Source organism: Glycine soja, chromosome 7 (genome assembly GCF_004193775.1).
Source record: "Glycine soja cultivar W05 chromosome 7, ASM419377v2, whole genome shotgun sequence".
Classification (NCBI taxonomy): domain Eukaryota; kingdom Viridiplantae; phylum Streptophyta; class Magnoliopsida; order Fabales; family Fabaceae; genus Glycine; species Glycine soja.
Window position 1 is genome coordinate 392,173 of NC_041008.1, and position 11,887 is coordinate 404,059.

The 11,887-nt window shown below is 32.7% G+C and overlaps 2 protein-coding genes across 2 annotated transcripts; one reads left to right on the top strand and one right to left on the bottom strand.

Annotated features, from left to right (window-relative positions):
• The first annotated feature begins 2,449 nt into the window (after positions 1-2,449).
• LOC114417900 lies at positions 2,450-3,490 on the top strand. Its single transcript, XM_028382955.1, has one exon. It carries the CDS (start codon positions 2,675-2,677, stop codon positions 3,317-3,319), a length of 645 nt encoding a protein of 214 aa, XP_028238756.1. The 5' UTR covers positions 2,450-2,674; the 3' UTR covers positions 3,320-3,490.
• Positions 3,491-5,279: 1,789 nt separating this feature from the next.
• On the bottom strand, positions 5,280-10,187 carry LOC114417902 (kinesin-like protein KIN-13B). Its single transcript, XM_028382957.1, has 12 exons — positions 9,933-10,187; positions 9,546-9,755; positions 9,313-9,459; positions 8,924-9,025; positions 8,436-8,513; positions 8,254-8,335; positions 7,646-7,805; positions 7,263-7,565; positions 6,913-7,131; positions 6,438-6,786; positions 6,290-6,355; positions 5,280-5,680 (listed from the first exon to the last, which is right to left on the bottom strand). Exons 1-12 carry the CDS (start codon positions 10,059-10,061, stop codon positions 5,501-5,503), a joined length of 2,025 nt encoding a protein of 674 aa, XP_028238758.1. The 5' UTR covers positions 10,062-10,187; the 3' UTR covers positions 5,280-5,500.
• Positions 10,188-11,887: the final 1,700 nt, after the last annotated feature.

Sequence of the window (11,887 nt, forward strand, 5' to 3'; positions counted from 1 at the left end):
ATGGAAAATTCTAATTATTGTCGAAAGGATATTGAATAAGAAATTTTAAAAAATTATTGAAAGACGAAAATTTGTATTATTTTCTTTATTCTCTTATAATTTATAAGATAAATATTTTTATATTTTAGTTTCTTAACCAATATTTTAAAAGTATTAATTATCAATACCCATTATTAACCATTACACAGAGGTATTTTTAATCAGTCTGGCAGATCTCACGGGTATCCTCATGCCTTATAGCCTGTGTTTATGCTTCCAAATTAATGTCAGTTTCCAGAGGTCGGTAGCTTTCTTCACAGGGCAGAAAGCAATAGGTATGTGCCAACCTCTTACAAGTGTTGTTGCTTTAACTTCATAATTCTGTACAGAGGTGGGTGAAATAATTAAAACACTGGCAGGTGTCCAATAGTGGCCCCAGTGCAGCAAATGGAATGCACTCTTCTCACTGTAGCCTGACTGTAAATTGGGGACCAATCACCATGCACCTATTTCTTACAAAATAATAAAGTTTTCTCCCTTTTAAGCCCTTGGGATAGATGATAATTTAGGAAATTATGCACCAACTTAGCTGGGTCTGCAGTTGAAAATCAACTACAGAGGACTTCCACCCTTAAGATCACTTTTATTTTATTGGAAAAGAAAAATTGTAAACTTCATTTGCAAATATTCAACCCTTTGGATCTAAACTGGACTTCATACAGATGCATTAGCAGTAGTTGCTGAGTTTATATTAGGAGTTAGGTGGTTAATTAGGACAAGTATTAAAATTAGTTTGTTGAAGAGTTAAGCTATCTTTGTTAACATTTTTAAGGAGTTTATAAGTAGTTTTGGATTAAAATAAATTTGTTTGATAGATGAGTTTATTTTTTTAGTAGTTTATTTCATAAGTTATTCTAACTAATTTATTTTTATAACTTATTTGAAATATCTTATGAAAAATAAGTTAGATTATACGTTAAGAGTTTTCTTTCATCTCAATTTTATTTTTATTATTTTATTTAAAATTTTATTTTATCTTTTCTGTTTGTTGTTTGGAAAAATCCTCCAATCTAATTTTCTTTGTTATTATGCAACTTGAAATTCTACTTTTTTTATTAGTTTCTTTAATGTCAAACTATTTATTTTAATGAATTATTGTATTGATTATTTTGATTTATAGGTAAAATATTTGGTTAATTACTAAAACAAAGTTGATGAAAAAAATCAAAATTATACGTACTTCATTGTATAGGATTGAAATTCCAACAAAAAAATATTAAATTTACCAATCATAATTAAAAGATATGATTTGTATCAAATTTCATAATTATACAAGTAAGAGATGTGTACATCTAAATTCTTCTTGTATAAATATAAAAATGAATATTTAAGAAAAATTATAAAGAAAAAATACTTTTTATTTTTTAAAAAATAATATTATTAATAAAGAATTTAAATTTTAAAAATGATTTTAAACAATATAATTATAATAGTTTATTTAATTTAATTTTAATTTTCCATAAACAAATGAAAAATTTTAATTTCACCATCTTTTCATAATATTAAATTAAAAAATTATTATCCTACTTTTTAAGATGACAAGTCTTTGGAAATAAAATTAAAATATTATAAATATTAAATGTCTTTTGTGATTTGATATTTATACTTAGTCTTATCTGGCCTCTAACTTTTAAACTTTTAGTTTATAACTTATAAAATTTTAACTAGTTTATCATAGTTTTACCAAATATATCTTAGTCCAACACAATTTGAGAGGTAAATAAATAGGAGAAAGATGTAACGGAAGAGGCATTCTATTTTGATCATTTGAAAATTGAGCTTTACTCTTTGTGAAAGAATAAAAACCTTTGGAGGAGTTCTTTTTTGTTCTCGTGATAAAGAAATACCATGATTAGTTGATTACCATCTTTCTTTTCTTTCCTCTAATTTTTAGTATGGGTTCCTAACAAATGGGCTCCTAACAGATTCTGTTTTCTGAATTATGAGCATGTGTACCATTAATCATTCTCAGTGACACATACTGAATTTTCTGTTAAAACAAGTGCTTGAATCTGCTTTTGAGGTGCATTAATTAATTACTGTAGTACCAAAAAGTTAAAATAAACTTGCAAGACAGCCCATAGACCTCCTGAAAAACTCAATTGAGGACTAGTTGCTTTAAGCAACCAAAGCTTAATCTACCCTCACATTGCTTTAGCTTTTGTGCCTTGGAACACGTGATTTTCCGTTCAACGTGGGTTTAAACACAATACCAAAGCCACACTTAGTCACCCACTCTTATTAGATTTCCATTTTAATCCAGTGGACTTTTCAACAGCACTTTGTCAAAACAAGACTAATTCCTAGGATCTATAATCTCTTCTTTAAATATCCTTAACCCAAGAGGAGTAACCTTCCATGAAAGAAACAAAATCTAGGACCTCATATTAACAATTTACAATATAGTCACGAGCAGAGAGGGACAGAGAGCATGAGCTGCCGTAGACAAGAAGGTAGAATTGAAAGCTAGCCAGAGGAAACACATTGGTTTGTCTTTTTTGGTAAACAAAATAAACAAGTTACCAACCACACTTGCATTTATTTGTGAACTAAATAAACCAGACTAAAACTATGACTGCCCTTTGAAGATGGAGCCACTTGGACAAAGCCACTCCCTTTCACAGTAGAACCACAAATGCTGCTAAGAGAAACCTTTCGCAAGACCAAGGCTTTCTTTAACAAAAGCTTCCGAAATTTCTGGTCTTTCTTCTTTGGAGAGTACCAAAAGCTTCCCAGAACTCTTTCCTTTAATCCATTCCTCTGTAGAGTTGGCAATGCAAGAACTCACACAAGCGACCAACTTTACAGTGAGTTTTATGATATGCTGCAGTCTGACCTTGGCAGAATAAAGATGCATGGTAACTACAACATGTCCATGTCAGCAATGGAAGATGATGCTGCATGTTCTAGAAGCTTCATGTGTTGTGCCAAGCAAAGTCCACAAAAGAGTATCCATGAGGAGAGAGCACAAGAGAAGAAGAACAAAGGGAGCTCACAGCTCAGTATAAAAGAGGACTTAAAGTCACAAAACATGATGAACAAGAAAGCTCATGTTTTAGAACAAAAGATGAAGGCAATGGATATGATGAATGCGGGTGATCTGGAGCATGTGCTAGACATAGAAGAGGCTCTCCACTATTATTCGCGCCTCAAGAGCCCTGTCTATTTAGACATTGTGGACAAGTTTTTCAAAGACATGCAATCAGAGTTATCTGTTCCTCAGCCCTGTGTCAGCCTCAAACCATCGAAGGAAAGACTTGGCCCGATCCGGTTGAGATAAGACAACCAGTTAGTTAGCCACAATGCAGATGTTATAGTGCTTTTCATTTTCCTTTTTCATAGTGTGTTGTACTAATGAGTCTGTTTAGTTTAACTCCAATTATTCAGAGATTTCCTTTATTTGGGTATACTTTCTGGTTATTGGTGGAATTTAATCCATATTGTTCATGCATGACAACGAGTACAGTATAGGAATCTAACTTTCTTGTTTGCCAATTTTCCCATTTCTCTAACATACTTGGATCATAGTAACTTTCAGCCTAAGAGGGGTAACACTGTCATGCAACTTTTGAACAGTTGAGCCGAGTCTGTCCCATAGGCAGCACCAAGACAGAGATATGAGAGATTTATCATTGCCAGGGCAAAATCTTGATGAAACAAAGCAGGATGTGAGATGCATATGTTTCTACCAGTACTTGGTTCTTTCTTCTCTCCCCTTTCATTAGATCAGCATAGAGGATTCATTTAGCTTGCAATAGGCTGCGGTAGTATAACATCCCAAAATCTGATGGATATTGCTCAAAGTCCATAGTCATCCCAGAATACAGTGGGCACTTGGAAGAGAAACTAGTTTGGCCTTCTAAGTTTAGATTTTTTACCTTGTTCTTTTAAAATGTTAACTTCTATCAACTTTTTTTTTTACAAACATGTTAACTTTGATTGACGTAACAAACATTTACATGATATGTCACATGTCTTTTAAATGTATTTTAACCAATTATTCGGAAGCAGACATTCTAGGCTAATGATATTCCCATCTCCAACTTCTTTAGAGTGCTTTTGGATAACTGAGGAAAATTTATGAAAGAATTTGAATTTTTGTAAAGTAAAATTCATTGTTTGGATGTTTTTTACGAAGAATTTTAAATTTTGGAATTTTAAACAACTAAAAGTCTGGAATTTCAATTTGCTTCTAAAATGTGAGAAATTGAATTTTTCTTCTTACCGTCTTTCCCAAGAAACACCGTCTGAGCTCCTAAAATATCGGTGTAAGTATAGAGGAACACGTATAACTAACACACCAATCATATTTTTTTTTTCATCTGATAATTTTAACTTTTTTTCATCCAAACACAAAATTAAAAAAAAAAGAATTTTAATTGAAGTATTTGAAATTCTTAGAATTTAAAATTTCTCAAAATTTTAAATTTCTCTATCCAAACACAATCTTAACTTATTTATTTTACAGCAAATTTATCATTACTTGAATTTTCTTTGAACAAATTTAAAAGGAAAAATGTTTTTTTTACACCATTGAAGGGAATATTACTTTAGCACGGAAGAAAGATAAAAAGAGAAAAAAAATTCACATATGATATAATAAAAAAGAGAGAAAAATTGTAAAGCAGATAAAAAATGAAATGTAAAAATTTAAAATTATTTTAAATAGGTGCCCGTGGAAACTTCTATGCTATGCATCAAGAACTTTTTCCATTGACTTTGAGCATGAAATTTGGAGGGTGTTAACGCCTTCAAATATTAATTAAATATTTTAATGTCTTTTCTATTAAGAAAATTTGAAGGTACTTTATGAAAATGAATTTGTAATTAGATGGGAATAATCATCTTCAATGCATATCCATTTGAAAAGTTATGGGGACAATTGTCTCCACAACATTTTATGTCATACAAAGAGCATATATAATATTTTTGTCTCCATAAAAATAAAAATATTAACATAAAAAGTTATAGGAGACAATAAATTGATTAATGAAAAAATTATAATATTTTTTAAAATATGAAAATGCCTAGAAAATAATTATAATTTGTAAAAATATAAGTACTTTAAATTATTTTTCCCCATGATATTATGTATTTTATAAAAATTTGTAATAATTTTCTTTAATAAAAATATTGTAAGTGATTTCTTTCTCCACATAAAGAAAATTTAGATTAGCCATTGTCTGTGCAGCATAAACTATTTTCTTGTGAAAATAAAGTTAAAGTAACAACAATGCAGGTATGTAGGAATTAAATTTGTAATTTATATCAATTATTTATAATATTAACTTCCAAACAAGGAGATGATCCCGCCACTCCCTCATGAAAACTTCCAAACAATTTAGGGTTTAAAGAAAATAGGAAAAAAAATCCTTTTCACTTCATTCTCTTCCAAACTACTCTCCATCATTATGAATCACTCGACTCCATCCACTTAAAAACCTCAGGAGTCTCATTTAAATTAGTAACCAGCAGATGAAGCCAAAACGTTATGCTCCTTTAAACGTTTCTGGAAATGAGCTAAACGGGTTTGTAACTGCATGATGCCAGAAGCCTTCTGAGACAGAATGGCATTTAGTTTTGCTATATAATCATCCAGCTGATTACCTGGTTTATCTGCTTCAACCAAGAGGTTCATTTCCTGCATATGTAGAGCATACATTAATAACAACTTCGGACATCCCACTATGCACTGGAAGGATGCTCTAGCAACTATGCAGCTTTTGTAGGATAAATAATACTGAAACCATGGGCTGCATGCAAAAAATATTTCAACAAATTGAATTTTGTGTATATCTCTATGTGCTCAATTTCAACTTATGATGCTGTTAAATATAAAAATCATGTGTCTTTACACGACAGCTTAAATTTTTCTGGAGAATTGATTCGTGACATGCACTATGTGAGATGAATATGTGGTCTAGAGTTTGATCTTTGTTACCCCCCATTTTTAAAATTTAAAAAGCAGATAATTTAAACATAGGATTAGGATGCTTATACACAATGTTTATGTCTTGACAACAAATTCACTAAAGACCATCCCCGATTATACAAAAAAGAAAAAACTATTTTCTTAGAATCCGGTTTTGAAGACCATCATTTTATATTAAAGCTATCTACAGCCTATACTAACTAATAGTCACATCTCCCAAGTTTCAAAGGTTTTACAAATGGCACAGTTACGTACTTACCATAAAATTTATAAGAACAAATAAAATGTTAAAAGGAAAAACAGAGTCAATTTAAATACCTCTCTAACAATATTCATGGTCTCCTCTACTTGTTTCCGGTGAGCATTTACAAGGTCGTCTTCTTCCTGAAATTATGACATATGCTTTTACTCTAGGTTTTGTATATATGAAAAGTTATTTTCAGAGTAGTCAGTAGCCTACTCTTACCTGTAAGAGGGCAGTCAAATCATCATCATCTGAATGTACTGTTTTAGGTTCAACTTTTGGGATGTCCTTCCATTTGATCTGACCATTGGGTTTCTTAAATTTATCATCTGTTGCACCATATGGCTCTACCTTTCCATTTTTCTTCCATGATGGTTTCACTGGTTCACAGTAATCTTCAGGAGAACTAAATTCATCCCCATCATTTTCTTCGGGCCATGTATCAGCTGCACGATCCTCGTAGGTATATGTATTAATGGAAGACAAAGGAATAGTAGTTGATTCTTTAAGGTTAAAATTTGAAGATAGAACATCCTTCTTAGAATTGTTCCCTTTTGATAAGCTTTTTACCCTGCATTTTCATTCATTTTGTAACAGCAAAATCAAAAGTTTTCCATTTTGCACATATCAGTGGTTGCACAAGGAATGGAAAATCAACAACAGAAAATTCATTGTTTGGTAGAAATTTCATTGTTACCTGTCAGCATATCTTAATGTATTCAGAGTATGTTCGCATGAACCCGAACTTGGTGATATGCATGATATCATAACAGTGCGGGAATTACCAACAAATGAATCCCTCAGAACTTCAGTCAATTTACTGCCTCTGAATGGGATGTGTCCTTGGTCATTATCTAAAGCTCTTATGCATTCCTTTAAGGCAAGCAAGCTCTTATTGATCTCAGCACCTTCTATTCTGCATCCCATGTAATTTGGAACACCCATCCAAACAAGCAAATTCATTAAGGCTAAGAAGAGAAAATCTGAGACCTCGTTAATAAAATTATGTCTTTCACAATAACACCTTTGCCGTTCCTTAAGACATACCTTGTCTGTTTGTCATTATCTGTGGTATCCGCTCCACGTTCACTTCCAGCAAGATCTATGAAGGAGAGCTTCCCAACAACACGAGGAGGCTTGGATACATTTCCATCAACTGATCTCTTGATAGCAAGCTGAAGTATTGCATGTGACCGTGAAGACTCCTCATTTGCACCTGTGGTGCCAGTACTTCTTGTTGCATTTCCTTGCTCAATCAGTTCCTTGATGGTCTCTACATCCGATACTCGGTACTCTTGCAAACCAACAATGCAAACTTGTTGCTTACCATCCTCTCTCATGCACAGTTTTCTGCACAAATACAATATTTCACCTAAAGAATATAGAGACCACAGTCCAAAGGAGCAAACAGGAAGGACCAAATTACTCACTTTCGATCATTAAGGAGATCAAAAAGCTTCCCACCATATATTTCAAAGAAACTCACAAACAACTGAAATCCCTGATTCCTGTAGGTATGGTGCATCAATCTCAAGATGTCCCTTGATGCTTTAAGAGGCAGTGGCTTCATTGTGTAAGTTTTTCCACTTCCTACATAAGAAGAAAATTATGTGTAGAAGTTCACAAAATTACATAACTAATAGAAATATCACGGTATTAGTGCAAGCCAACAAAGTCACTTTGGCATGAAATAACAGCCACAGGTAAATCAAGACTTACCATTACAAAATTTCAAAATTTCTCTTTGACATATTACAAGTGTAGACATAATGAAACCATTTGGGAGTATGTATCAGATTACTAATTATTTTAAACTAAAAATTATCAATGACCCAAAAAGATTACCATCTAGAGTTGTAAGTAAAAACAAGTCAATAAAAGGAAGTTTCATATTGGAACAGTTTTTCTTTGCAAAATGAAAAGAAAAACTAAATTCTCAAGTGATGCCTGATATGTTCATTCGCAAAAATACACAGACCTAAGTGCTTTGGGAAATTGGCAAACACATACTTAATCAAATTCGAGAAGCTGTTCTCACCTGTTTGACCATATGCAAAGCAAGTTGCCTTAGTGCGTTGGAATATTATTGGAACTATGGGCTCCACAGTTTCACGATACACCTAAGGAAATAAAAAAAGGTTAAAAGTAAAGCTAAAATCGTTGGGCTATATATTTGCTGATCTATTCTTTCAACAAAACATTTAATCACGTTATATTTACCTCATCATTTGTAACCTCTTCATTCAAGACGGCATCAAAAACAAATTCGTGCTTCTCTACATACTGAGTTAGGTCAACCTGTAAAGCATTTAAATTTTAAAATGTTCAAATGAAAACATTTACTATAATACAATAGCCAAAAGCTTATCAAATTAACAGACTTGTGAAAAATAAATGGGTAAATATCAATAACTGAGAAAAACATGTCAGACATTGCTAACAATTATAATATAAATAAACACAGATAATTACAGTCAGTGGAGTTTACACTTAACAGCATTGCTTGTCCTTCTAAATACACTATTTTCAAGTCAAGCATTTCAAATTCACCAAGAGAAAGATTTAGAAACATCAATCAAATATGTTTGAGGCAGCTTCATTCTCAATTTCTAAATAGTTTTTCAAAACTACTCAATCAAATATTTTTCAAGATCAGAGTCACTTATGCCACATAAGAACCATGGATTTTTATTTCCTACTACACCCACCTTAAGTTTAGTCTCATGCACTGTCAAAGAATTCGAAACTGTATCTATGATATCTTCCTCGTGCTTAGCTGTCTCCTTCTTATTAAGCGGTCTCTTGCGAACCTGCATAAAATAGCAAGTTGCCAAAGTCAGGACAAAATTAAAATTCAAGCAGAGACAAATTTCAATTTTCATTGTCTGACACTACAACAAATGCAGTTTTCAAGTTAAGAACCTCCAAACTCACTAGCAAACAGTCAACAACATTTTCTGTCTCTATCTCTCTTTATCACATTCTTTATTACATCTCTTACTTTTCTCTCTTAGGTATAAAATTTGTTGTACAATTTATTGTACAAATAACATAACATTTCAACTTATGTATTGAGATGTGCGGAAGAATAACATACCACAACTTTAATCTTAGCCACATTGCTAGATTTCACATTGTCCGCAGCAGCAACACTATTGGAGACATTGTTTTCAGAAGCGCGAGCTCTGACAGGTTGTTTGCCGAAAATGTAAGGCTCGGAATCATACAAATTCGAGGACGTAATCTAGCAAATCACAAGCAAACAATTGAAACAAAACCGAACAAGAAAGATTAAACGATAATTGAAACGAAATGCAAATGCACAATTACCTGAGGAAGAAGCTCCGTATCAAACGAATGGAGATCCAAGAGGCCGGGGCTGAAATCGCGAGGAGAATCGTCTTCCTCACCGTAACCGTTGCCGTTTTTCTTAACGGCGTAACTCCGAGGAGGCGTGGACGGATCCAAACAATATTCATTGAAGCTCCTCTGCGCGTTGCTCCGATACATTCTTCCTCCGCCGCCGTACAAATTGTAGTCCTGCAAGTCAAAATCACGGAAATGGATCGCAATTCAGAAATCAGCATCCACAGCAAAGAGGACCAGTGGTTGTTGCGGGCAATAAATGCGTTCAATCATTCATTATTACAAATATTTAATTTCGAGCGTGAAGTAGTTGAACGTCAGGGTTAAAAAAAACGAAATAGGAACACGAACCTGAAGAGGAGGAATGTGATTGGAGGAAGAGTTATTAAACCACTTGGAAGAGGCGTCGAGATAGTGTTCGGAGTACTGGCGGTTATGGTGCACCCCCGTCGCACCGGATCTCTGCCCCTGCCGGCTCATGTTTGATTCGAAGAGAGAACGAAACGTGTTCAGAAACCTTCAACGAGGAGCGTGCTGTGTAGTGTAGGGTGAAACCAAAGATATATAAGCTAAATAGGACCCAATGCAGTAGTGAGTGGAAAACAAACTAAACAGCCTTTGAATATTTTTGAATCCCAAAGACGAAGGTCAGGCACGTGTTCAACGTTGAAACGACGACGTACCGCTGGGTCCGTGGAGGAGTGTGTTCTTTTCTTTTTGGGCAAATAACCAAATTAGGCTGACAAATTCATCTTAAAAAAATATAATTTATTATTAAATTAATAATAAATTCAAGATAAATTTAATTTATCATACTTTTTATTTATTTAAAAACTAAATTTATACTTTTTTATTTTTAAAGATTAATTCATACTTTTAGAAAGGAATTCGATTATTTAACCTTTCTTTTTCTTAAAGTTGTCCTATCATCCCCCACCGTCTCTCACGTGTGTGGGGACCGCTAAGACTTTTGTCTAGTTATCGTTGCGCGCTTGGCTCCTTCACATTCAAAAATGCTGCCACCTTTCGGGGTTTTCTCAGATCGTGCCACGTGTCCTTTCGTGTAGGGTGGTGTTTTTCCCTTTTATGTGTGCGTGTGAAAAAGGAATTAGATTTTGGTCATAATGGACTGCACTTGTTAGTTGATTAAGGGAAGTTGGAAGCCCACGTTTCCGGGCTTTTATCTCCGGCTGTTTGGGTGGCTGTCTGTTTTATCATTAAGGAGTCCAAAAAGGAGTACCCTAAGGTAGAGGGTAATGTTTTGGTGGGTTGGATTAGGTGTACCAAAAATGTACTTTGATTTGTCCAAATCAACCGAAGAATAGGCTTACGATTATAGGGTCATTTACTCCCTAATTATAAAACATAATAACCGAAATAATTCTAAGAGTATGATTGTACTGCGCCTATCCAATATAAAAGCCCATTAAGTAGACAAAAAAATGAAGAACAAAAATGTTAAACACCCACCCCAGAATAAGGTGGATTGGAGTGGAGGGAGGAGAGAGACAGAAAAAAAAAATAGAGAAAAAATGATAAAATTATAATTGATGTGATGAGAAAGGTAAAAAAAGATAAGGAGAAATATGAAGTGGAAATGAGTTGTAAAGAAATTGGAGTGTATATCCATCATTACTAAAAAAAAAGTACATATTTTAGCTTCAAAGTATGAGAGCGTGCCTCTTTTCTTTTAGATCGACTAATCTTTTTTAAAATCTGAATTTGAAAATAAGATATTTTAATATTTGGTGATAGTAAATTAATAATAACCACAACAATAGAGATTGATTATGATAATGATTAATATAATGATAATAGTGATAATGACAATAAAACAACAAAAATAAAAAGACTAATTGCTCATTTTATTAGTATGAAAGCATGATTCAAACAGTAGATTTAAGAATTTAAAATAATTAGTTTTAATTATATTATAATCTTATAGAATTAGTTTTAGTAATTGTGATTCTAATTTGAAAGAGACTTTCAAGTGCCATAATTAAGGTTAGTTTGAGATTATTATAAGTTTTTTTAAAATATAATTTTTTTTTGGCTAAAATGAAGTTGAGATGATTTTTAATTCAATTTTAAAAATTATTAAAATAAAAGAATTATGAATTTTGTTTTAGATTAAAAAAAACACTATCTTATAGTATTGGACAATAATCCTTGTTACCTATGTAATCATTGACACTCCTACCAGTACTAATCTCACCAACAACTATAACTATTGTGAACACCACCACCATTGTAATCCTCCTCGCCATCGTTGTCTTCCTCCTTTTTTTACTGCTCGGATTATATGA

Bases quoted from the DNA above. Each gene is read 5' to 3' on its own strand.
- LOC114417902 (XM_028382957.1), bottom strand. From the start codon at position 10,061: ATGAGCCGGCAGGGGCAGAGATCCGGTGCGACGGGGGTGCACCATAAC. The intron at 8,514-8,923 runs GTGGGTGTAGTA...AATGCTTTACAG, and splicing joins TGCATGAGACTAAACTTAAG to GTTGACCTAACTCAGTATGT. The intron at 8,336-8,435 runs GTAAATATAACG...TTATTTCCTTAG, and splicing joins AAGAGGTTACAAATGATGAG to GTGTATCGTGAAACTGTGGA.
- LOC114417900 (XM_028382955.1), top strand. From the start codon at position 2,675: ATGCTGCTAAGAGAAACCTTTCGCAAGACCAAGGCTTTCTTTAACAAA.